At 38.4% G+C, this 24460-nt stretch overlaps 1 protein-coding gene across 31 annotated transcripts in view; it reads left to right on the forward strand.

The window, feature by feature from the left end:
* AHI1 (Abelson helper integration site 1) overlaps positions 1-24460 on the forward strand; it is a 246470-nt gene that overhangs the window by 135483 nt on the left and 86527 nt on the right. For 25 of the 31 annotated variants that reach the window (XR_007470456.1, XR_007470454.1, XR_007470453.1 and 22 more), the window contains 2 exons: positions 16775-16937; positions 20558-20658. Coding sequence is in view for 14 of the 31 variants with exons in the window: in XM_049695198.1 (XP_049551155.1) it covers positions 16775-16937; positions 20558-20658 (264 nt within the window). In the remaining 17 variants the exon portion in view is untranslated. Of the gene's footprint in view, positions 1-10948; positions 13308-16774; positions 16938-20557; positions 20659-24460 lie in introns of those variants that run through there. The other 6 variants (XR_007470462.1, XR_007470463.1, XM_033406685.2 and 3 more) reach the window with 4 other exon arrangements.

Genomic DNA, 24460 nt, shown 5'->3' on the forward strand with positions numbered 1-24460 from the left:
TATTTATGTATATTTATATATATATATATTCTTCAACACTCTAGTTTTTTTTTTTTTTTTTTTTAATTTTTTTAAACATCTTTATTGGAGCATAATTGCTTTACAATGGTATGTTAGTTTCAGCTTCACAACAAAATGAATCAGTTATATATATACATATGTTCCCATATCTCTTCCTGCTTGCGTCACCCTCCCTCCCACCCTCCCTATCCCACCCCTCCAGGCGGTCACAAAGCACCGAGCTGATCTCCCTGTGCTATGCGGCTGCTTCCCACTAGCTATCTACCTTACGTTTGGTAGTGTATACATGTCCATGCCTCTTTATTGCTTTGTCACCGTTTACCCTTCCCCTATATAGGTCTACTTTAATTTCTTTCAATGACATTTTGTTTTTATTATGTAAGTCTTAGACTTTTATTTCAAGTATTTTATTCTTTTTGATGTTGTAAATGGAATTGGTTTTATATTCAGACTTTTCATTCCTCAGGTATAAAAATATAATTGATTTTTTTATATTCACCTGTATTCTGCAACCTTACTGAATTTGTTTACTACTTCTATAAGATGTTCTGCAGGATTTTTTGTAGATTCCTTGAGATTGTCTATACACGAGGTCATTTCATCTGTTAATATAGTTCTACTTCTTTGTTTCCATCTTGATTCCTTTCTTTTTCTTGCCTAATTTACTGGCTGGAATCTCCAGTACAGTGTTGAAATAGCAAGGGTGAGTGTCTGTGTCTTCTCTTGCTCCTAATCATAGGGGAAAAGCTATCATTCTTTGACCATTAAGTATGTTGTTAGCTGTGTGCTTTTGTGAATAACCTTTATCAGGTTGAAGCAGTTCCCTTATATTCTTACTTTGTTGAGTGTTTTTATCAGGAAAGAATGTTGGATTTCGTTAAATGCTTTTTCTGTATTTATTGAGATGATTATATGGGGTTTGTCCTTAATGCTATTAATATGGTCTATTACATAGACTGATTGTTATATGTTAAACCAAACTATCATTTCTGGGATAAATCCCACTTGTCATGGTGTATAATCCTTTTTATATGTTGTAGATTCTGTTTACTAGTATTTTGTTGATGTTTTTACATCAGTAGTCATAAGAAGTGTGTAGTTTTCTTGTCCAGCTTTGGGATCATGATAATACTGACTTCATAGAATGAGTTGGAAAGTGTTCATTTCTCTTTTATTTTTTGGAAGAGTTTTGTAAAAGATTGACATTATTTCTTCTTTAAACATTTGGTACAGTTTGCCAATGCTGCATTCTGTACCTGGGCTTTTCTTTGTTGAAATTTTTTAAATTGTTAATTCAGTCTCTACTCTTAAGGTCTATTCAGATTTTCATCTTCTTCTTCAGTCACATTTAAGTTGTCTCTTTCTAGGAATTTGTCCCTTTCATCTGGGCTATTTAATTTGTTAACATACAGTTGATAATAGCACTCCATTATAATCCTTTATATTTCTCTAAGGCCAATAGTGATATCTTCTCTCTCATTCCTGATTTTATTAATTTGGGTGTTACCTTCCGCTCCACCACCCTTGGTCAGTATAGCTAAAGTTTTGTTAATTTTCTTGATCTTTCAAAGAACCAATTATTGGTTTTGTTAATTTTCTCTATTCTTTTTCTATTTGTTATCTTTTATTTCCATCCTAATATTTATCATTTCCTTCCTTCTACTTGCTTTGGATTTAGTTTTATTTTTCTAGTTTTAAAGTATAAGGTTAGCTTATTGATTTGACTCTTTTTTCTCAATTAAAGCATTTACAGCTATAAAATTTCCTCAGATCATTGCTTTTGCTGTTTCCCATACATTTTGGTATGTTGTATTTATCTTTTCATTTATCTTTTTTAAATTTCCCTGGTGTTCTCTTCTTTGACCCATTGGTATTTAGGAGTGTGTTGTTTAATTTCGACACAATTTCCCAATTGTCTTTCTGTTACTGATTTCTATTTTCATTTCATTATGGTTGGAGAACATACTTTCTGTCATTCAAGGTTTTTTTTTTTTTTTTTTTAAGGCTTATTTTATAGCCTAGCATATTGTCTATACTAGAGAATGTTCTACATGCACTTAAGAAGAATATGTATTCTACTTTTATTAGGTGGAGTGTTCTATTGATGTCTGTTAGATCTAGCTGGTTTCTAGTGTTGATCAAGTCTTCTGTTTCCATGTTGATCTGCCTAGTTCTAGTCATTATAGAAAGTGGAGTATTGAAGTCTCAACAACTATTGTTGAATCATCTATTTCATCTTTCAATTCTGTCCATTTTGCCTTATGTATCTTGAGGCTTTTTAGGTGCATATATATTCATACTTATTTATAGCTTCCTGATTGATTGACCCTTTTATCATTTAAAATGTCCTTCTTTATCTTTACTGACAGTTTTTGTCTTTAATTATATTTTACCTGGTATCAGAATAGCCTCTCCAGCTCTCTTTTGGTTTCTGTTTATATGGCATATCTTTTTCATCCTTTTCAACTTTATTGTGTCTTTAATCTAAAATGTTCCTCTTGTAGACAGCAGATGGTTTGATCATGTCTTTTTCCCATTCTGATGATCTCTGCTTTCCATTTGGAGTGCTTAATCAATTTACATTTAATTTAATTACTGGTAAGATAGAATTAAGTCTACAGTTTGGTTTTGTTTTCTTTATGTCTGATGTATTTTTTTGCTGCTTTCCTCTTTCATTACTCACTTTTTTGATTAAAGTAATATTTTTAATATACCAATTTAAATCCCTTTTACTTTTTGTGTATTTACTTGAGTTGTTTTCTTAGTAGTTACCCTGAGAATTACAATTAACATCTTAACTTAAAACAATATAGTTTGGATTAATACCAACTTAATTTTAATAGTATGTAAAAACTTTAATACAGTTATTTTCCCTTCTGCCTCCTTTGTGCTATTATGGTTGTACAAATTACATCTTTTTTTTTTTTTTTTACCATCTTTATTGGAGTATAATTGCTTTACAATGGTGTGTTAGTTTCTGCCTTATAACAAAGTGAATCAGCTATACATATACATATATCCCCATATCTCCTCCCTCTTGCGTCTCCCTCCCACCCTCCCTATCCCACCCCTCTAGGTGTTCACAAAGCACCAAGCTGATCTCCTGGTGCTATGCGGCTGCTTCCCACTAGCTATCTATTTTATATTTGGTAGTATACATAAGTCTGTGACACTCTCTTATTTATACATTGTAAGCCCATCAACACAGTTTTATAATTCTTTACGAAGTTGTCTTTTAATTTACATGAGGAGTTTCCCAAAAAGTACATTTATACTGTCCTTTGTATTTACTTATGTAATTACCTTTATCAGTGCTCTTTATTTCTTTATGTGGATTTGAGTTACTGTTAAGTGCCCTTTTGTTGCAGCCTGAAGGACTCCCATTAGTTTTTCTTGAAGGGCAGGTCTACTAGCAACAAACTCTCTGTTGTCATTTATCTGGGAATGTATTAATTTCTTCTTTTTTACATGGTAGTTTTGCTGGATATTGAATAGTAGGTTGAGTCTTCTTTCCACACTTATTGTTGAAAGCATCATCTTACTAACTTCTGAACTCCAAGGTTTCTGATGAGAAATTTATTGTTAATCTTATTGAGAATCCTTCTATGTGATGAGTTGTTTTTCTCTTGCTGCTTTCAAGATTCTCGGGCTTCAGTAGTTTGGCTATGATATGTCTAGGTGTGGATCTTTCTGAGTTTATTCTACTTGGTATTTGTTTAGGCTCTTGGATGTGCAGATTAATATTTTTGATCAAATTTGGGAAGTTTGGGTCATTATTTCTTCAACTATTCTTTCTCCCCTTCTTCTGTTTTTTCTCTTTTTGGGTCTCCCATTATTCATATTTTGGTACACTTGATGGCAGCCCATAGGTGTCTGAGGCTCTGTCATTCTTCTTCATTCTTGTTTCTTTTTGTTCCTCAGACTAATCAGTGAAAAAGTTCACTGATTCTTTCCTCTGCCAGTTCAAATCTACTGTTGAGCCCCTCTAGTGAATATTGTACTTTTCAACTCTAGAATTTCTGTTTGTTTTTTAATTCTTTTTTTTTAATTGATGTTTTCAATTTGCTGAGATAGCATTCTCATTTTCTCTTAATTCTTTTTTAAAATTTTTGTTGGACTATAGTTGATTTACAATGTTTTGTTAGTTTCTGCTGTACAGCAAAGTGAATCAGTTATACATATACATATATCCAGTCTCTTAATTCTTTAGACATGGTTTCCCTTAGGTCTTTGAATATATATATATATATATATATACACCAATTTAAAGTTTTTGTCTAGTAATTCCAACATCTGGACTTTCTCAGGGATAATTTCTATTGACCTCTTTGACTCCTATTAGGGTTATACTTTACTCTTTCTTTACATGTCTTGTAACTGGACACTTGAGATAATATAATGTGGCAAACTTAAAAATCAGATTTTCTACCCCTACTTCCCTATGATTTGTCATTTTTGTTATTATTACTTTTACTATTCGTTTAATTAGGGACTTTCCTGGAGTAATTCTTTAAAGACTGTACTTTTTGTGTTGTACAACCACTAAAGTGTCTGCTTGGTTAGCTTAGTGGTCAGCTAATGATTGTATTAAGATTTCCTTAAATGCCGAGGACCTTTTCCAAAGGGCTGTATTTGTGTGTTAGGACATGTTTTTAGTGCTTCAACATGCAGTTCATAACCCTACCATACTTAGACTTCACTTTCTGCTTGCATCGACTGTCAAGGTCAGCAGAGATGAAAGATTTGAGCCTTCTCTGGTCTTTCCTGGGCATACACAGAGTTTTGCACATGCCCATGGCCTTCTAGATTTCCAGGAATCTGTTGATGCTTTTCAGCAAACCCTATAGACAGACATGTTATTTCCCAGTTTTTCCTTTTAATTTTTTGGTGAGTTCCTTGTCATAACATGTGTCACCACCTAAGTTGCCACTGATTTTTTCTGACAAATGCTCGAGGGATATGGCTGTTCAAACAGCTGACTCTGAGTCACATCAAATAAAGACAAGCCCTGAGAATGGAGCTTTTCAGGGCCTGCCACCTAGGTCATATAGTGGCACTTCTCTGGAGGTGGGGATTTATAGGCACTCTGAACCTGTTCTGCCTTCTCCAGTGACTGCTAACCTGATAGTTTTCACAGTTAACCATGGTTGTCAGTCTGTTTTTAAAGCTACCATGGGGCTGGCAAGAGAGTAATGGGAATAAGGCAGGTTAAAATTCCACAAAACTTGATGTTTTTTACTAAGATCCAACTGTTTTTCTTGAATACATGCTCTTTGGATTATTGCAGTCCTTTGGCTAATTTTTCAAGTTCTTAAAAGTTGATTTTGACAGTTTTGCCAGTTTTCTTGATTTTATGGAAGAGCTAATTTTCATTACTCGGCCATTCCAGAAGTGCTTCCCCTCTACTCATTTGTTCTTAAGGTCAGTGTTTTCTGGTTGCTTCTTTAAAATTCTATTTGCTGATTTCTCTTTTGCCATTTGAAATACTGTTTGGTAGGTTTTAGAGCCCCTTACTTGACCATCTACATCTCTGTATGTATCATAATTATATTTATATACTAAAATAGAGACCTTTTCCATCAAGCTTCTTCATTATCCTTCTATTATATTCTTATCTTCTTCCTCACTAAACCAAATACTCACATGTGTGCACATGAGCTTTTCCCAGAATATTTGGATTGATATTAGAATTAGACAAGCCTCAGTGTTTTAAATAAGATGAGCAGTTAATTATTGATGTCTTACTATCAGCAGCCTAAAAAACTTTTCCCTTTCCATTTAAATTTATTACTCAAGATTCCTTCACAAAGCCTTTCCAAATTAACAATGCCTAGTCATTTCAGTATAAGTGTAAATATAAACTATAGTGATCAGATGGACACACCTGTTAGTATACATACGTCTGCCGTCACTTTGGCGTTATTTCAGTTTACCATATAACTTCCCAGTTTGATGGGCTCAACAAATTGTGACTGAGAAGATAATATGAAGAAAAGTGCTTTGATGATATTCTTCAGGTGCCTTCTGTAATAGAAATACCAAGTCTTAAAGATCCTTCTTTTGGCATAAATCTTAGCGAAAGTTATAAGCAGTGAACCAAGCAGACTTAACGTTTACTTGGTTCCACGAAGGCCTCTAACTTCAAACTTAAATATGTAGGTTTAGTGATTGAGAGCATAGATTTAGGAGAAAAGCAAACCTTCTAACATCTAGAATCTGCCAAACTGTGTGATTTAGACAAGTAATAATTCTTTTAGTTTATAATTAAGGAAACAAAGGCGTGATAAATACTAAATAGGGTGTTTATGAACATATGTGTGAACATGTGTATGTACACAAATGTATACATGTGTGCTATATATGTGTGTGTATATTTGTGTGTATGTACACATATACACATGCATACGTATATAGTGTAAAATGCTTAGCACATGCCTGACACATAACAAGCATTAAATAATTGGTAGATACATATATTTCTAGATACATCTAGAGAGATAAACAGACATATCTATAGCATAGCAGATTATTAAATAATAACAGTAGATATACGTTGCTGAGAAAAAAATAAACTGAGATTTATATACTTGTTTTAGAATGAGTGAATTAAACTTTCAGGATAAGAATTTTTAAGTATATAATATTTGAAATAGTATGTTTTTCTTAACTATGTCTTAAGCAGCTTCAAGTCAAGAACTTTATGCTGCATTTCTTTATATTTTCCATACTATGTACAGTGCTATATATATAGCACACACCTAAGGTATTTATTATATAAATGAGTTACTAGTTAATTCCTCTTTTTAGAAATTGTTTATAAATTATAGGAATTCCCTGGCAGTCCAGTGGTTAGGACTCTGCGCTTTCACTGCCAAGGGCACGTGTTCAATCCCTGTTCAGGGAACTAAGATCCCACAAGCTACATGGTGCATCGAGGAAAAAAAAAAAGAAAGAAAAGAAATTATTCATAAATTTAATGAATTCTGTTAATAAATGTCCTTAGGGGTGCTCTTAAGTAGTTCTCAAAAATCTCAAGTACTGTAACTCTTTGCACTTATAGTTAGTGCCCAGGAAATCCTGAAGATGCTATTAAGCATTAAAAAGATTTAATTTCATTCTCAAAAGATTTGTCTCCAGACCTTACGTTATTTTTGCAGTACGCGGGCCTTTCACTGTTGTGGCCTCTCCCGTTGCGGAGCACAGGCTGCGGACGCGCAGGCTCAGCGGCCATGGCTCATGGGCCCAGCCACTCCGCGGCATATGGGATTCTCCCGGACCGGGGCACGAACCCGTGTCCCCTCCATCAGCAGGCGGACTGTCAACCACTGCGCCACCAGGGAAGCCCCAGACCTTACGTTATTTTTAAGTGATAAGTCTGTTATCTCTATTATGTGTATTTAAGCATAGAGAAATGCACCCATACCTCACTCTCAAAGATAAATGGAAATGTAGCTCATACAAACATTTTTTAGTTCCTGTAGGTGTCTATTCAGTTTTAGAAAAGGCTTTTCCAAACTAGTTTTGCAACAATACAAGTCTATTTGAAGACCCTTGTATAACTTACTTATCTATCTATATGTTTATTTTTTTAAATATATTTATTTATTTATTTTTGGCTGCATTGGGTCTTTGTTGCTGCGCACGGGCTTTCTCTAGTTGCAGCGAGCGGGGGCTACTCTTCATTGCAGTGCGTGGGCTTCTCATTTCAGTGGCTTCTTCTGTTGCGGAGTATGGGCTCTAGGCACGCGGGCTCAGTAGTTGTGGCTCACGGGCTTAGTTGCTCCGTGGCCTGTGGGATCTTCCCGGACCAGGGATCAAACCCATTTCCCCTGTACTGGCAGACGGATTCTTAACCACTGCACCACCAGGGAAGTCCCTATATGTTTATTTTTAAATTTTTTATCATTTATATATTCATGTGTTTATATCCTTAACAAACTTGAATCAATAATTTTTATTTTAGTATTTATAAATTTGTATGTTTATGTATTTTTTTAAAAATTTGTACTAACTCTCATAACAATATGGCAACAGAAAGGACCTGGCCAGGAAAGTAGCATCTAAGGAAAATAGAAACAAGTTATAAATGCAACAGGGTAAAAAAAAGAATATTCCATTTATCATAAGGGATATATTTCTGTATATAATCTCTATAAACCACTGCTTTGAACTGTGAAGTATAAAATTTATAATTACTAAAACTGTGTATAAACTGAATAATATGTTGTTTGCAATTACTTGAATTTATTTTTGTTTAAAACTATCTTCAACTGATTCTTTTTTTACTGATTTTATATTTACTCATAGCTCATGGTTTGCTAAGAGAATTTAAAGAAATTTATTTTACTTTTCTGAAGTAATTCATAAATTATTATTTTAATATTCAATATCAGCATGCACCCTAGTACTCTTTTATTGGCAACTGAAAAGTAGAGAAACAGCAGAGTAACTTGTACAAATACTAAAGGTATCCCGTTTTTAAAAAGGGCCACCAGACCAAAAACAATGAAACATAAAACGGAATATCCCAAGGACAGGAACTGTGTTCACTTCTGTCTCCTCAGCCTATAAGAGTACCTCAGACACAATATGTATCTAATAATTATTGCTAGATAAACAGATTTAATCTTTCAATTTTTGCTTGTTTTTCTATTTTAAAAATTTTGCTAATCCTTAAGAGATGGTAGGGGAACCTAAGAAATGTTTACTATAACTCCTAGTTGCAGTTTGAGCATGAGCTTGTTGAAAAAAATGATGAAGTAGATGTTATATTACTCAAATCTGGACCTAGTCAGCATTTCAGTGCTACGAGGGAAACTAAGAAACATAAGTAAAATAGGAAAGGAGGAACAGGTTTACGTTTTTAAGTTTTGCCTGTTAACAATTTGTTATAAGATTTGGTTTTATATTTTAAATTATGTTTCTTAACCATTCAGTCACATACTTGATATGTGCAGAAAATAAATGTACATGTTTTATAAAGTAGGTCATCGAAATAAAGTTAATTAAACCTTAAGGTACATCAGAATCACCTGTAGCCTTGTTAAAACAGATTACTGGGTCCATCCCCAGAATATTTCAGTTGGTCTGGAATGGGGCCCAAGAATTTGCATTTCTAACCAGTTTCCAGGTAATGTTGCCACTGCTAATCTAGAGACCACACTTTGAGCACCCATGTCTAAACCAATGATTCATAATTCTCCTTTTGCTATCCCTCCCAAGAAAAATAATTAAAGTACACTGTCATCTTTCTTCAGTAACAAAAAACAGAACAAAAATCTGTAGTCCAGTCTATAAAGGTCTTCATCATTCTCTTGATTTTTTTTGTTTTTTTAGGAAATAACCAACACACAGATACATTTTAGAGCCTTTTTCAATGAAGCACTAATGATTCACTGTAACAAAGTATGTGAATTGTGATTTCCAGTAAGAAGAGGTTTAATTAATACCAGTCATCATATAAAATGAGTAGCTTCATTTGTGAAGTCCAAAAGTTCAATCATTTCTATTCATCAAAGAAGAAAGAAGTATTTCCAACCAGTAAATTCCAAAGAAATGCTTTATCACTGTTCTTCTTTAATTATGACTAAGAGGCTTTTCCTGTATAGTACTGCAGCAAACAAACAAGCTTTTCTAATTCATGTATGATCACAAATAATCAGGCACACTGTTATCCAACAAATTAATATTTTGAATTTACATTAATATTTGTGAATGCCATTCTTTTGGAATAGTTATTTGAATACCTGATATGATAGAATTTTTAAGCTGGAAGGGATACCACCTAGCATCTGGTCCAAACCCCTTAGTTTACAGACATCCAGCTTGAGTGTTTTAAGATATGTTTTAGCCTTGGAGGCCCAGGCAGGACTGGAAACTCACTGTCTTGATTCCTCGTTTCGTGTTTTTTTCCATTACCCTTAGTAGTTACTTTACCAGAAGGTATTTGGAATTAAATATTTTCAAATATTTGTTTGATGAAGTGTTTAAGGTTCATATATACTAGCATTATGTAGCAGGATAGAACAGATAGTTTGTCTGGTACAGAGACAATAAACTTTGTGCAATTATTTACTTTATCTCTGTTTTCTTAATCTATTATTATCCAGATAAGATCAGTTAAAAATAACAGGACCTTAGTTTTTTTTTATGAATATCTGTAGAGTTGTCTTTCTTAGTGTTCATGGAAATAATTATAAGAGACTGTATATATTTCTACCACATGGTGCTAGAAGTAGGGTTATATGTTTTTCCATTCTTCTTATGGAATAAAATATAGTCCCAGTGTCACTATTAGTAAAGGAGTCATTTGAATGTTTAGTAATGTACTTCTGTACAATTTAGAATTTGTTGTTAAATTTGATTTTCTACTACCTTTTTTATCTGCTCTTTTTTTCTATTTTAGTAATAAAGACCCAACATTGCTCGACATAATTGAGAAATGAGACTTTCCTAAAGCTTATTTTATTTCACTTGTTAAATATTACTGGGGGACAGCAAGCAGGCACAGCCAGGGAAGGGACTGGTGGAAGTGGGGAGACCATGCCCAGCGTAGCTCATGGGCCAGTGCAGTGATGCTCAGGTACATGGTGGTTGGCGACTGGGAGGTGGGCAAGATGTGCCTACCCATGAATTATGCCAGCGACGCCTTCCTGGAGGATTACATGCCTGCCATCTTCAACTGCTACGCAGTCAGTGTCACCTTAGGGGACAGTTAGTACCTCCTGGTTCTCTGTGACATGGCCAAACAGAAAGACTAAGAGCAGACAAGAATGCTGTGATCATCTGAGGCTTTTATCTTATCCGATGACTGATGTCCTCCCTGTATGCTCCTCTGTGGTAAATGTAGCCTCGTTTCAAAATGTGAAAGAGGAGTGGGTAACAGAACTTAAAGAATACACACTAAATATACCTGTTGTATTAATAGGAACTCAGATCTCCGAGGTGACCCCAAAACTATAGCAAGACTGAAAGATATGAAAGAAGAACCTGTGTCTGGAACAAGGGTGGAAACTAGCAAAAGAAATGAGAGCAAGGACTTCCCTGGTGGCGCAGTGGTTAAGAATCTGCCTGCCAATGCAGGAGACACGGGTTCAAGCCCTGGTCCGGGAAGACCCCACATGCCTCAGAGCAACTAAGCCCAAGCACCACAACTACTGGGCCTGCGCTCTACAGCCCGCAAGCCACAACTACTGAGGTCACGTGCCACAACTACTGAAATCCACACGCCTAGAGCCCATGCTCCACAGCAAGAGAAGCCACCGCAATGAGAAGCCTGCACACCACAACAAAGAGTAGCCCCCACTCACCACAACTAGAGAAAACCTGCGCACAGCAACGAAGACCCAATGCAGCCCAAAATAAATAAATAAATTTATTTTTTAAAAAAATTTAAAAAAAAAAGAAATGGGAGCATGCTGCTATGTGGAATGTTCACCTTTAGTCCATCAGGGATTGAAGTGTTTGGTGAGGCTGTCACAGCCATTTTAACTCCAAAGAAACACACAGTTAAAAAAAAAATAGGATCAAGATGTATAAACTGTTGTTTGATTACATGAGAAGCATCTCCAGTGGCCAAGAAAACGGTCCATTTCTCTCAGAAAGCATATGAAATGCTACAGCTGTACCCAGACCTCTTATAAATAATGAATCAGTTTAAAACTTGAAAGAGATTTTTTTAAAAACCCTGCCATCAGAATTCTATAAAATTCATTAAGGATGTTTCTCCAAGGTCGAAAAAGCAGCAAATGCATCTGAAGCCACAATCTATTCTAAATAACTTTATTTCAACTAGAAAGTACAATCTCTCTGGGCTTTCATAGTTTAAAAAGCTACAACCACACCATGTTAACTATGTGAAAAACAGTGCTGTCAATATAACTGCCTGGCTTAGACCATCCATACTTCTGCATAGTCCTTATGGAATCTGCACGAAGAAGCATCTTCTCCCTTTGCTCCAATGAATTGTTCTTGTATGTAAGTTGCTTTCTCTTTTAGTATATCCAGAGTGTTGAAACAACAAGGCCAACCATGTAGCCAAAGGTCCCTCCAAGCCTACAAGAGATGGGCCATCCCTGAGGGGAACATGTATAAGATCAAAAAAGAACAAAAGTTTTATTACACTTGAGCCAGAAGTTAAGTGTAACCTAAATATTTCTATATTAAAGCTTGATGTGCTTTTTCTTTAAGAATACCAGATGTGTAATAAAGTCATAATTGCATTTATTATGAAAACTGAAAATGTATATATTTTAGTTAATGTGCATTAAATACCTGTAACAAGAGTTCTGACAAAAAATAAAATAATTACTAAGACATTTCTTTTTGTTTCACCTCATATTAATTGGTAATAATCCTGCCAGTAACCATAAGAAGTACCCTTAATAACTCGTTGGCTGAGTACTGATCTGCACCTACATGGGGTTAAACTCCATAAGGAAAGAACTATCAGAAATTAGTAGCCTACACAACAGAATGGGAATAATTCACAGTCCTGCCAGCCAGAATGGAAAAACCTCCTAATAATGTGGGGCATCAGGGGGAATTATCAGGAGAATCATATCTTAGTAGTGGAGTTTATTGAGTCCTAAAGTCTTCCTGCATCTGCTCTAACACAACTTAAAAGCAAACCTGGAAGGGGTCAAACTGATCTCAAGTAACTACATGCCAGAAAAACCTCCAATACTCTTTAAAGGAATACAAAGAATCTAGTACTCACGAAAGTAAACGTCATATGTATTAGTTTTCTGGGGCTGTCATATCAAATTACCACAAACATGGTGTGGCTTAAAACAACGGAAAAGTATTCTTTCACTGTTCTGGAGGGCAGAATTCTGAAATCAAGTTAAGCAAGTAGGAAGCAGAGGGAAGGGGGTGGGATCCAGATGCTTCATTGGCTGCAGGTCGGCGCAAAGAAGTTCCCCAACGATTATGGAGCCAGCAGAAGCCCTGTTGGAGGAGAAAGTGCTCAAGCGTATGACTTATTCAGCACAGCTTGTTGAATGACTTGGGGTCATCATGAATATTGATTTTTGGATTGCATCACAGATAACATTGCAAGGAACATCTGCTGCTGCTGAGCAGTACAGTGGTTAATGTTCCTTAGGTACAGTGGTTTCAAGAACCACTGAGAATTCTAGAGAGACAACTGTAATAATGAAAAATCTCTCAGAAGATAATGCAAAAAGGAATTCTCCTAAATGTCTTATAACAGCCTGGCAGACTCTGCTTAAACCAAGAAATAGTATCTGGCAAGCACTGCTATGAAGACCGAAAACTATGTCCAAAAAAAAAAAAAAAAGCTTGCCAGTGGCACTTCCATCGTGAGTGATTGTGCCCAAGCAACTCGGCAAGCTTTGAGAAAAGGAAGGAACTCTGTTTCAAATATGTGGATAGTGGTCAAATGTGACCAAGTGGATTTTGTGGAACATTTTATTTCCCAGACCTATCATTACCAACATGGGCACATGGGCACCTATTTTTAAACTTACGTCTAAAAAGAAAGATTACTGAAAGATTTCATAACCGCCCTGTCAGCTCAAGATCTGGATCATAGTACTGAGGATGTTCTGTCATACCCACGTGCCAGACCACCGTGTGCACAGAAGGGTACATTGTAGAAGATACTTCTCAAGAGAATGGTCAAAACAGATTTTCTGTGACAAAACCTACCAAAATAAGGGGAAAATAGAAATGGTATTAATTCAGCACAAACCTCTGCATGGGACTGTGTCTTCCAACACTTGGGGAATAAAGCTCCCAATGGAGCTTTACTTTATCCTAAAACAGCGAGATGACGATGAAATCTAACTGGAGACAGGGAAGACGTGACTTATGCAAAATCCACTACCAGAATAAAACAAGCAGAGTTTACTGTGTGTACTGTGATGCTCAGAAGAGAGTAATGGTCTTCCAATGATGAGAACATTTTGATAAAAACACACACTGGAATACCAGCAGATTCTCATGAGCCGTGTGGATTTTGTCACGTGTCTTCAGTATGATGAGAGAATGGTCACAGCTCCACTGCCGCCAACCTGTGGGCTGTTGGCACGTGAAACACGCTGACTCCTCATTGTGAAGCTGTTTTGTGCCTAAATGTCAGTAATGGTGTGATGGTGACAAAGCAAGACTGCTTTGGGGGGTGTAGTCTCCCTCCTAAGGATCGTAGTTGTGGAGTTTGGTGTCAAGGACATTATTTCTACATCAGGAGATAGCAGCATGAGAGTGTAGAACACAGTACTGTAAGCCAGGAAGGACCTAAGATGGATGCAGATGAGGCATTGCCCATTTGCAGTAGCGTAAGAGGCTGGGAACACGTGATTCACCTGACACCATCAGGTTGGGAGGCTGTATTATGTATTGGTCTGACAGGTCTGCTGTAACAAAATACCATAGACCGGGTGACTTAAACAACAGAAGTTTATTTGCTCACAGTTCTGGAGGCTGGAAGTCCAAGATCAAGTATCCGGCCAGGTTGGTTCCTTCTGAGGCCTCTCTCCTTGCCATGCAGACAGTCTCCTTCTCGCTGTGTCCTCAAGCGGCCATTTTCCTCTGTGCACGTATGCTCCTGGTATCTCTTCCTCTTTTTATAGGAACACCAGGATGAAGAACAGTGGGAACAAATCCCCACGCAGGTTCTCGGACTGGGTTTCAGGTGTCGGGAAAGGGGCACAATGGGGCCTGCAGGTGACCCAGGGGAGCTAATCTTCTCAGCACAGCCAGCTGCCCAAGTTTTGCTGTCCAAAAATGTGTCTTATCTTTCATGAGTGATTAGGATCTCCTGTCCCTCCTCCCTTCCTCTCTGCTGCTTTCCCATGTTTGATCCTAGGTAAAGATGGCCTATAAATGTATTTCATTTAAAAAAAAAAATGAAAGAAAAAAACCACGAGTTTAAATCCTGATTCTACCACTTAGTAGTTTACTTTAGACAAGTTACTAGATTTCCCTGTGTATCAAATTTCTCATTTGTAAAATTGAAATAAGAATTTCTGCCCTCACAGGATTGTCACAAAGGTTGAGTAAGATAATTCACATAAGCCACTAGCAAGGGACCCAAAACATGGCAGGCACTCAGCACATTTTTACTGGCTTTCCTGTTCTGTGCTGGTGCCATGCAGGAGAATACAGGAGAAGAGGTTTGGAGAAGGAAGAATGCACGGGAAAAGTTAAAAGTTCCACTTTTACATAAGTGAGTTGGCATCAATATACTGAGAGTTACAAAAGATTTGTAAATTTTAAACAGCGTCCTGCATAGCATGTTGTAAACTAGGGACTGTGCTAAGCAGTGCAATAAGAATTGTATTTTTACCACTTAAATTATCATTACTGCCCTTATATTGTATAGTGACAGCAGTTAATTCCAGATTTATCCATTAAAGTCTTCTGGTTAATGTGTTAATAAAGATTTTAAATTAATTTCAAGGCACCACAAAGAGTTTTGAGAACTGAGAACTGTTATGGCATTCCTTGCTTCCCGTTGCCCATATTCTGAGTCTGAACCTTTCAGCGTGTATGATCTGGTGCCTACTGACTCTTGAAGCCTCAGCTTCTCCCACCTTCTGTCTAGACTCTTACCTCTAATGCCAGGCTCCCACCATATTGAACTATTGGGGATTTCTCTTCCCGGGACTCTCACACATGGGGTGCAGTCTGCCTGAGACACACTTTGCATCTCTTCAGCTGGCTATTTCCTGATTATCCTTCATTCACCTGCAAAGCCTAAGCGAGGTACCCCTTCTAGAAATTATCCTGTTTATCACAGTATGTTCAGTCCCTAACACAGTACCAGGTACATTAGGATTTCAGTAAATACTTGTTAAGTGAATAAATCAGTACTCAGCCTAAATGCAGAGGACTGCAATGATAATTTTCCATTGCGTATGTAGTTGTATAACCTGTAAATTTTCAAATTCCATTTACATAGGAAAAAAAGTAGAAGTAGTTTATTCTTTAGTGTATGTATTATGTCCTACTTTATACACTGCATCACGTCTAAAATGGGTTGAGGTCTGCTTCCTTCTTGTAACTGCTGTAAGGGATTTGTAGATTCCTATGCAGCCATTCATTTTGAATTTGGTTTTTCAAAAGAAAAAATACATATAGTGACTACTGTAACAAAACAGAGAAAGAGGATTCTCATAGAAGGGTTTTCCTCTTAAATTTGTATAAGCTTATAAAGGTATTTTTAAAGTATGGGAAGATTTAGATTAGTCATATAAAATACCCCAAAAATGGTATTTGTATAGAAATACATCTCAAAAAGAGACATTAACAATAAACCCAAGTGATCACAATGAAATTATGTAAACTGGTTGTTCCATTGAATTTTTCCTTTTTGTAAAAGTGTTGACGTTCTGGAGAATTTTTTTTTTTTTTTCAGATGCGTCTGCTTAGCACAGGGAATGGGACCAAAGGTGGAATGAAACAATTTTAAGAAAGTGAATGATGTGTGAGCTTTTTTTTATTTGCCTCACAAGTAATTTACTTTAAAAAAAATTAACATCTGCTATTTTGAAGCTAATCTTAGTGTATTGAATGATCTTAACCATTTCTCAATCCCACAGTCTTTTATCTTGCTTCTCCTGCTGTGTTCCCACCACCCCTGATCCCATTAGCAAACCTTGAGACAGCCTCAGACTCACCAAAGTACTGCTTTGGTTTCAGCTGCTCTTCTGCAAGAGGAAGTGAATGTTGGGGGTTTTCTCTGTGGTACAGTTGTGATAAAGCTGTGGTGGTCTTATCTCTTTCTTAGGTAGTGGCCCTTTATGACTACACAGCGAATCGATCAGATGAACTAACCATCCATCGCGGAGACATTATCCAAGTGTTTTTCAAAGATAATGAAGACTGGTGGTATGGCAGCAGAGGAAAGGGACAGGAAGGTTATTTTCCAGCTAATCATGTGGCTAGTGAAAGTAAGTTTTATGCTCCCTTCCTGGTTTACTAATATGGTATAACTGATAGTCCAAGATTTTATCATTTTCTACGCTTTAACTTGCTGTCTTGTTACTTTTGCATACATTTACCGATGGGTATTGCTCTTCATTCTCACGTTGCAAAAGAATAAAAGGGGAGGGGGGCACTAGTACACTCAAAAGCTATTACATTCTGAGATTGGAATATCTACTTCATGGACTTCCCATCCCAGGGGACCTGCCCGTCTAGCTACCACCCTTCTTCAGCCCCTTTTCCCCGCCACCTGATGCTCACACACTGACATCACCTCTCCTCTTGCCGCAGAGACTCCTCAGTTGACAGACACCTAAGAACCTCTAGCTCCCAACTCCCATTCTTTTTACCTTGTATCCCCAGGCCTAGCTGGTACCTGCTCAAAGAAAACTTCAATAGATTGTTCCACTCTCAAGTAAATTAAGCCCTCATTTGTGAAAGGTAAAAGAAAGGAGCCCGAGAAGAAATTCTAAATCTGAGTTTCTGAAAGCTGTAGATTTGCTTCCAGGCCTTGAGAGGAGAAAATAGAACTAACACAGAGAGTTTGAAAATGAAAGAGTTCAAAGACTGAAGAAAGGAGAGGAGTATAGCAGTGCTTCTTCAGAAGAACACTTCCCATCAGCCATTAACTTGGTGTGTGGTAGGAAAAGCACGATGCCCAGCGGTCAGGAGAACTGACTGCTAATCCTAGCTTGACAACTAATAGTGATATGCCTCCGTTTCCTCCCATGGAATGAGGGAGCTGAGCTCCATCATCTCTAAGCTTTCTTCCAGAAACACTAAAATCGTATAGTTCCGATTTAAAAATATAGAAGAAGCAGCCTTGAGAGCACGCTACATTTTGAATGTTTACTGTTAAGTCTTTTGTTTCTGCAAAGTAATTATTATAAGTGGTAGTTGGTTTTCAGGCTAGTCTCTGAAACCCCATTCAACCCGAACTATGGTTGAACAAAAATACGATTGATTTCTAACCTAAGTTCTGAACTTTGAAGGGAAAAGAGATGAAGAAAAGGAGAAAGAATCTCTTCCATGAATCCTGGGTGCTGGGCCAGGCCCAGATAAAACTATTTCTCTTGGGCCACCTTCCAGGTCTGCACCCGGCCCTTCTCAGGGCTCCCTCCCCAAGAGCTCTAGATCTCACTGCAGCTCCTTCCCCAGCTTATCTGCCACTTTCAGCATACTCCTCCCCTCCAAAGCGCTAATTGTCTCGAAAATTACCCACTTCTTTCTCTGTCATAACAAAATTCTTAATTTCCTCTGTGCCATGGTTTTATTCTCTGAGCAGTAAATGACTAATAGCTCTTAAACTCTATCTGAGGTATAGTTTTATGTTTAAAGGAGGATGCAGACTGGAGAAAAGTTAAGGCAGTGTGGAAGGAAGAAATTTGGGGACAGGTTAATTCCCAGTCATCTCCTGTAAACTCAGCACTTCTCACTTGCAGGTCATCTCAGATATCCGGGCTGCTTCCCTCCCCTCCCAGTGAGGGCTTCTCTCAGGACCAGCAGCTGGAGTTCTGCAGCGGTAGCTTCTGTTTTTAAATCAAGAGCTGCCTGCACAGTCTTAGTCACTCTGGAGTATATCTGTCATTTTAACTAGCTATTACAATCTGTTGTTTCTTTCAGATACAAGTGGAAACTTGACAGTATAAAAAGATTGTGTATTTCCAGGCAACATGGTGTTATGTGCTAACTTTAGAATCTAGTTAGTTTGCAGAAATTACCTCTTAGGCTTGCAAATATTGAGAGGCTATAGATGTTTGATCCACAGGGGATTAAAGATTCAATAAAATTTGGTTTTCTTCCATAAGAACCAAAGTGGGACTTCTGAAGCATCCTGCAGCGACCATGGTTGGTGGCCGAGTACAGAAATCAATTCCGTGTCTCAGGCGGTGGCCATCCTTCAGTTGCCGTGACTCCTTATTGTACCCCGGAATAATTGATGGTTTCTTTTGGCATCAGTCACTGCTTGTTGAAAAAGCTTTTGCAAAAGCCAGAAAAAACAAAAATTTTTCAGAAAACCTGAGAATACGATCGAATTCTCAGTTCATCAGGGGTTCTTTTCCTCTCCTTTTTTTTTTTTTTCTTTTTTTTTTTTTTTGCGGTACACGGGCCTCTCACTGTTGTGGCCTCTCCCGTTGTGGAGCACAGGCTCTGGACGTGCAGGCTCAGCGGCCATGGCTCACGGGCCCAGCCGCTCCACGGCATGTGGGATCTTCCCGGACTGGGACACGAACCCGTGTCCCCTGCATCGGCAGGCGGACTCTCAACCACTGCACCACCAGGGAAGGCCTTTTCCTCTCCTTTTATCCTACTTTTTACCTGAATTTAACAAAAACTCACCTTCCCAGTTTTAACATTAGAGAAAAAATGACTGTCAGCAGCATATTCCGCTCTGAAAATAGTAGGAGAAATTGTCCTTTATCTGAAGCCAAATATGCAAAGCAAATGATCTAAGGGACTGTGTGTGTGTGTGTGTGTGTGTGTGTGTGTGTGTGTGTATGTGTGTGTACATACTATACATACATACATAATCACTATCAACTGTTCAGTTGAAAGCCATGTCCTTTAAGAGAATGACCCAATAGAAGACATTGGTACCCTGTTATCACAAAGGACATTCCCTTTGTATCTTAAGCCACTGGAAAGGAAAACTTGATCAATTTCCTTAATCACATCTAACATTTCCAGTAAGAGATAAACCCAATGATAAAGTCCACCCACACACAAAGCCCATTAATGTAGCTTATAATTTTAGAATTTTGATCAGGTGTATTTTATCACTTTCTCTCAATTCGGAGTTGCCCAAGTTATTTAACCAGAACAGATTTCCTTTTTAGCCCTTTAAAATTCCCACATAACTTTTTAGATTCAACACCACATGTAGATTAAGTAGATTATACAGATTATAATCTTATAAGAATCTTAGATCCAACACTGAGTGGATCCTGTGTCATGTATAGTCCCAGCCCTGTGCTTACTTGTTTCATACCATCTTCACAAATTATCCTTTATCCACACCTCCGCCTGGCAAAATCCTCCCTATTTTTCAGTCTGACACACCTACCACTTTTTCCATTAAGCATTTGCTATCCCCACATCAGAACTTGTCTTTGTTATTATCTCTCTTCAGAATAATGTCACAGTCAGTTTTATATTACAGTTAATTGTGAACATATCTGTCTCTGACCAGATTGTAAGCTCCTTGAGAGCAAAGACTGTCTTTGGTCATCTTCGTATCTCCTCCAGTGGTACCTAGCTGATGTCCCTGCATATAGCAGGTTCTTGGTAAATGTGGATTAAGGTAAAATAAGCATCTGCATGACCACATACATAGTAAGTGAAAATGACACTTTCTGCATTTCTGAAATCCTGCTGATCAAAAGTTGCCAATCATAAGTTGTGTTCTTTGGATAAGGAATGTGTAAGACTACAAATCGCCTTAACAATAAGTTCTGGGTAGCTTACTGTTACACCAAGGAAGTGTGAATATCGGTGTGTTTAGTTTCCTGTCTGCCCCCCATTGCTGTTTTGCCCCGTGGAACGGTGCTCATCGATTTGATTGCATGAATTCTTTGTTCAATTCCAGCACTGTATCGAGAACAGCCTCCAGAGGTAAAGGAGCGATCCCCTCCTTTAACCCCTAAGGAAAAAGCCAAAATGGAAAAAGCTTTTTCAGCTCCACAAAAGGTAAATGTTTGCAAGACTATGTATTCCACGTACTTTGATTTTCACTCTCTCTGGATGAAATATTACTTTATTTTTCATGTTTACATCCTTCATTGTTTACATTATTATTTCTTCTAATATTGGCATCAACATTTTGAAATATATAAGGCAAATATTATTATAGCCATTTTCCAGATAAGGAAACTGAGGAGGCTCAGAGAAATTAAAATAAACCCCAAGTCACAGCCCAAGTGATGGGACGAGAACCCAAAGTAGAACTTGTGACTTTAAGTGTGACGCTATTTCCACTCTCCACGTTTCTGTAACTGTGATACTGACACTGTCCTCAGCCCCACCTGAGGGGTCCACATTTATGCTAACAATGACTGGGGCTCATAGACTAAAGATGTCATATCTTCCCGGATCATTCCTCTTAACTTGCTAGGAATTTTAAATGCTTTCAGGTTAAAATAAATACGGATCTGTTATTAGCCAGAGAAATGTCATGTTTTTTCACCCTATGCCATCAGCTCCCTCCAGGATATCAGGCAGAATTCTGATGTTGGTAGTGCTTTGATAGAAAAGTTTATAAGCACTGTACCACCATATATATTACCTTATTTAACTTATTTTATTATGTGACATTAGCTCTTGCCTTAGACTGAATAACTTCAGTTCTTTTTGACTCCATGAACTAGCAGGCATATATATATATATATATTTTTTTTTTTTTTAACAAATACCGTGTCGTGATAGAGTTTTTTGACAGTTGAACCTGTCATGTATCATCCTGCCATTCATTCTATATTTGTTGAGTGCTCACTTCCATGCTAAGCACACTATTAGTCCTCACTGAAAAAAGACTGAGTAGTCAATGCACCTGGCCTTGAGTAGCCTACAGGCTGGTAGGTGAGACTCCTACAAGCAGGTGATTCCAGCACACTATGGTAGGAGCTGTCATGAAGATCTGTGCATGATGCTTTGGACACACACAGGAAGAAACACTCTAAATCTTCTCCGGGGAGTCCAGGAAGTTCCCAGAGGAGGTCAGGCTTGAGCTGAGGCTTATAGGATGAAAAAGTATGTGTTAGGTAGATGATCATAGGAAAAAACATTCTAGCAAAGGGAATAACTTGAGTAAGGTGTGGTATAGTATGGTTGTGTTTGGTGAGCATGGGGTCTGATGGAAAGAAGGATAAGAGAAATACAGGAGCCAGGCCTAGTGTGCTCTGCTCAGATGCTTAGACTGTAGCCCTCAGAGAGAGGGGATTCCCGGAGAAGGTCGCCCGGGGAGTAACATGTACAGATTTACAGGATGAAAATGCCATTCTAGTGGTAGCACGGTGGTTGAGTTAGAGGTAGCTGAGACCTGGGGCAGGGAAATTGGTTATGAGTCCATTGAAATAAAATACAAAAGCCTGAACTAGTGCAGATGTGGAGGGTTGTGGTCATAAGGTAAAACTGACAGGATTTTGTGATTGAGTGGATGCGGTTAGTGAAGTTGGAATCTAGGCGTGTGCTAAGGGCCCTGACTTTATTATACAACTGCATGGATACGGTACCACAGAAATAATAAAAGAGCAAGGAAGATTTGGGGAGATAGAGACAGGGAATGGTGGGAGTAGGATGTGATGAGTTGTTTTAGATATCCTGATTTGTTAGTGGTGTCTGTAGGGCTCCCAGGTGGAAGTATTCACTAGGAGGCCAGAAATTCAGGATTGGAATTTCAGAGAACATAGGGCTTCAGAATACAGTGGGAGAAGTTAATGTATCCATTGTATTATATCAGGAAAGTTGAAGCTTGTAATGAAGGAGAGAGCACAGGAGAAAGAGTTCTGAGAGGAGGCGGCCAAGGACAGAATCCCAGTGGAACACTTACTGGTATTCAATATCCAAGGGACAGTCAGGTGAAGGGAAGAAGATTAAGAAAGAGTAATCAGGGCTTCCCTGGTGGCGCAGTGGTTGGGAGTCCTCCTGCTGATGCAGGGGACACGGGTTCATGCCCCGGTCCGGGAGGATCCCACATGCCACGGAGCAGCTGGGCCCGTGAGCCATGGCCGCTGAGCCTGCGCATCTGGAGCCTGTGCTCCGCAACGGGAGAGGCCACAACAGTGAGAGGCCCGCGTACCGCAAAAAAAAAAAAAAAAAGAGTAATCAAAGGGGAAGGAAAGAAGTGGCCTGGAAGCCAGGGGAAAATAGAGGTTCCAGGAGGGTACAGACAGGAGTGTCAGAAACAGGCAGTTAGTTAGGGTCTCAGCATGTGGACATCAGGAGGATCCTGACACCTTTGCACTAGTGTCATGGATTCATACTAGTAGGAGGATCGAAGAGTAGAATGGGCCTCAGCAAGTGAACTCGTGGAAGTCATTCCCAGAGCCTCTTCACTTGAAGGAAGGAAGGAAAAAAAAAAAAAAAAAAGTCAAGCAGTGGCTGGAGGGAGACCTGGTTCCAGGAATGACTTTTTAAATATTGGAATGACATAAAATGATACCCTAAGGAGTCAAAGCCAGTAGGACAGGTTCAGGTTGAAGGTAGATAAAGAAAGCACACATGGATCTTAGAGGAAGCAGGAGGTTTTCATTGGGAGGACAGGTTGATAGATTAGTCTTGGCCTAGAGCAGTGGTTCTCCACTGAGGGTGATTTTGTCGCGAGGAGACATTTGACAATGCCTGGAGAAATTTTTGCAGATATCTGCAAGGAGAGGGGTACTACTGGCATCTAATGGGTAGAGGTCACAGATGTTGCTAAACATCCTAGAATGCCCAGGACAGCCCCCTCAGCGAAGGATTAGATTGTCTGGCTGTGCTGAGCATAGAGCATCAGCCCCCCCGCCGAGACAGGTAAATGTGGAAGAGGATGCAGGTAAGTTGATAGCGTGGAAGTCTCGAAATTGAGGATATCTTCATGTTCTCCAAAACTGAAAGGAAGGTCCACTTCAAATGTGATAGGAGTGAGATAGGAAGAAGAGTAGTGACTGTTAGAATACCTGTAAGGACAGCAGGAGCAGGGGCTCATGCGGGACATATAAGGAGATTCCTGAGTAGTTCTGGGAGCTGCTATTTGGATGCCATAAAAATCCAGGTGACGTCATTCTGGATTGAATGTGCAGTTGGGTTTTTTCTCAGTAGCGCTTAGCATCTAGGGCCTAGCAGTGGAGAAGGCAGATTTAGTCGGATGCATAACTGGAGCTGTTGGGGGGTGGTGATGGGGAAGAAGAGGATAAGAGGCTCAGTAACACTGGTCAGACAAGTCACTGGAGTGACACACCATGGAGGGTCACCCGGACCAGAAAGGACGTGCAGTCGGGAGAAGACCAGCAGACTTAGAAAGGGTTCTCTGCAAGCTTGCAGCAAGCCACCCACGCCCAAGTGGCAGCAGGAAAGTGTCAAACGGGAAAGCAGTTAACAGACTGGAGCTACGGCCTGTAAAGCCAGATAAAGCTAGACGGGCTTGAGCTCCTTAAGTCATACCATTAACTTAAACCTAATTTTTTGGAGAACAGGAGCCATGGTTACCTTCCCATCTATGGAGAAGATACTGATGTACTATGCAGAGCAAGAAGGCAGGAACTCATTAAAGGACTTTGTAAGCCAACTTTTCACGACAGTGTGAACTGCTGCAATGGGGGCTCGCCTGTAATTCCAGGTTTTTCTCCCATTAGCTGAAAATAAAGTGGTTTATTTGCTTGGTTCCAAAAAAAAAAAAAATTCTGTAAAGCCAGAAATTCTTTCACTTATTTAATATTATGTATCAGATGTCAAGCAACCCAAAGTTATGGTAAATCCACAGAGTTGTGTATAAGAGCTGGAGTGAAATCAAAGG

Source organism: Orcinus orca, chromosome 12 (assembly GCF_937001465.1).
Source record: "Orcinus orca chromosome 12, mOrcOrc1.1, whole genome shotgun sequence".
In the NCBI taxonomy this organism is placed as follows: Eukaryota; Metazoa; Chordata; class Mammalia; order Artiodactyla; family Delphinidae; genus Orcinus; species Orcinus orca.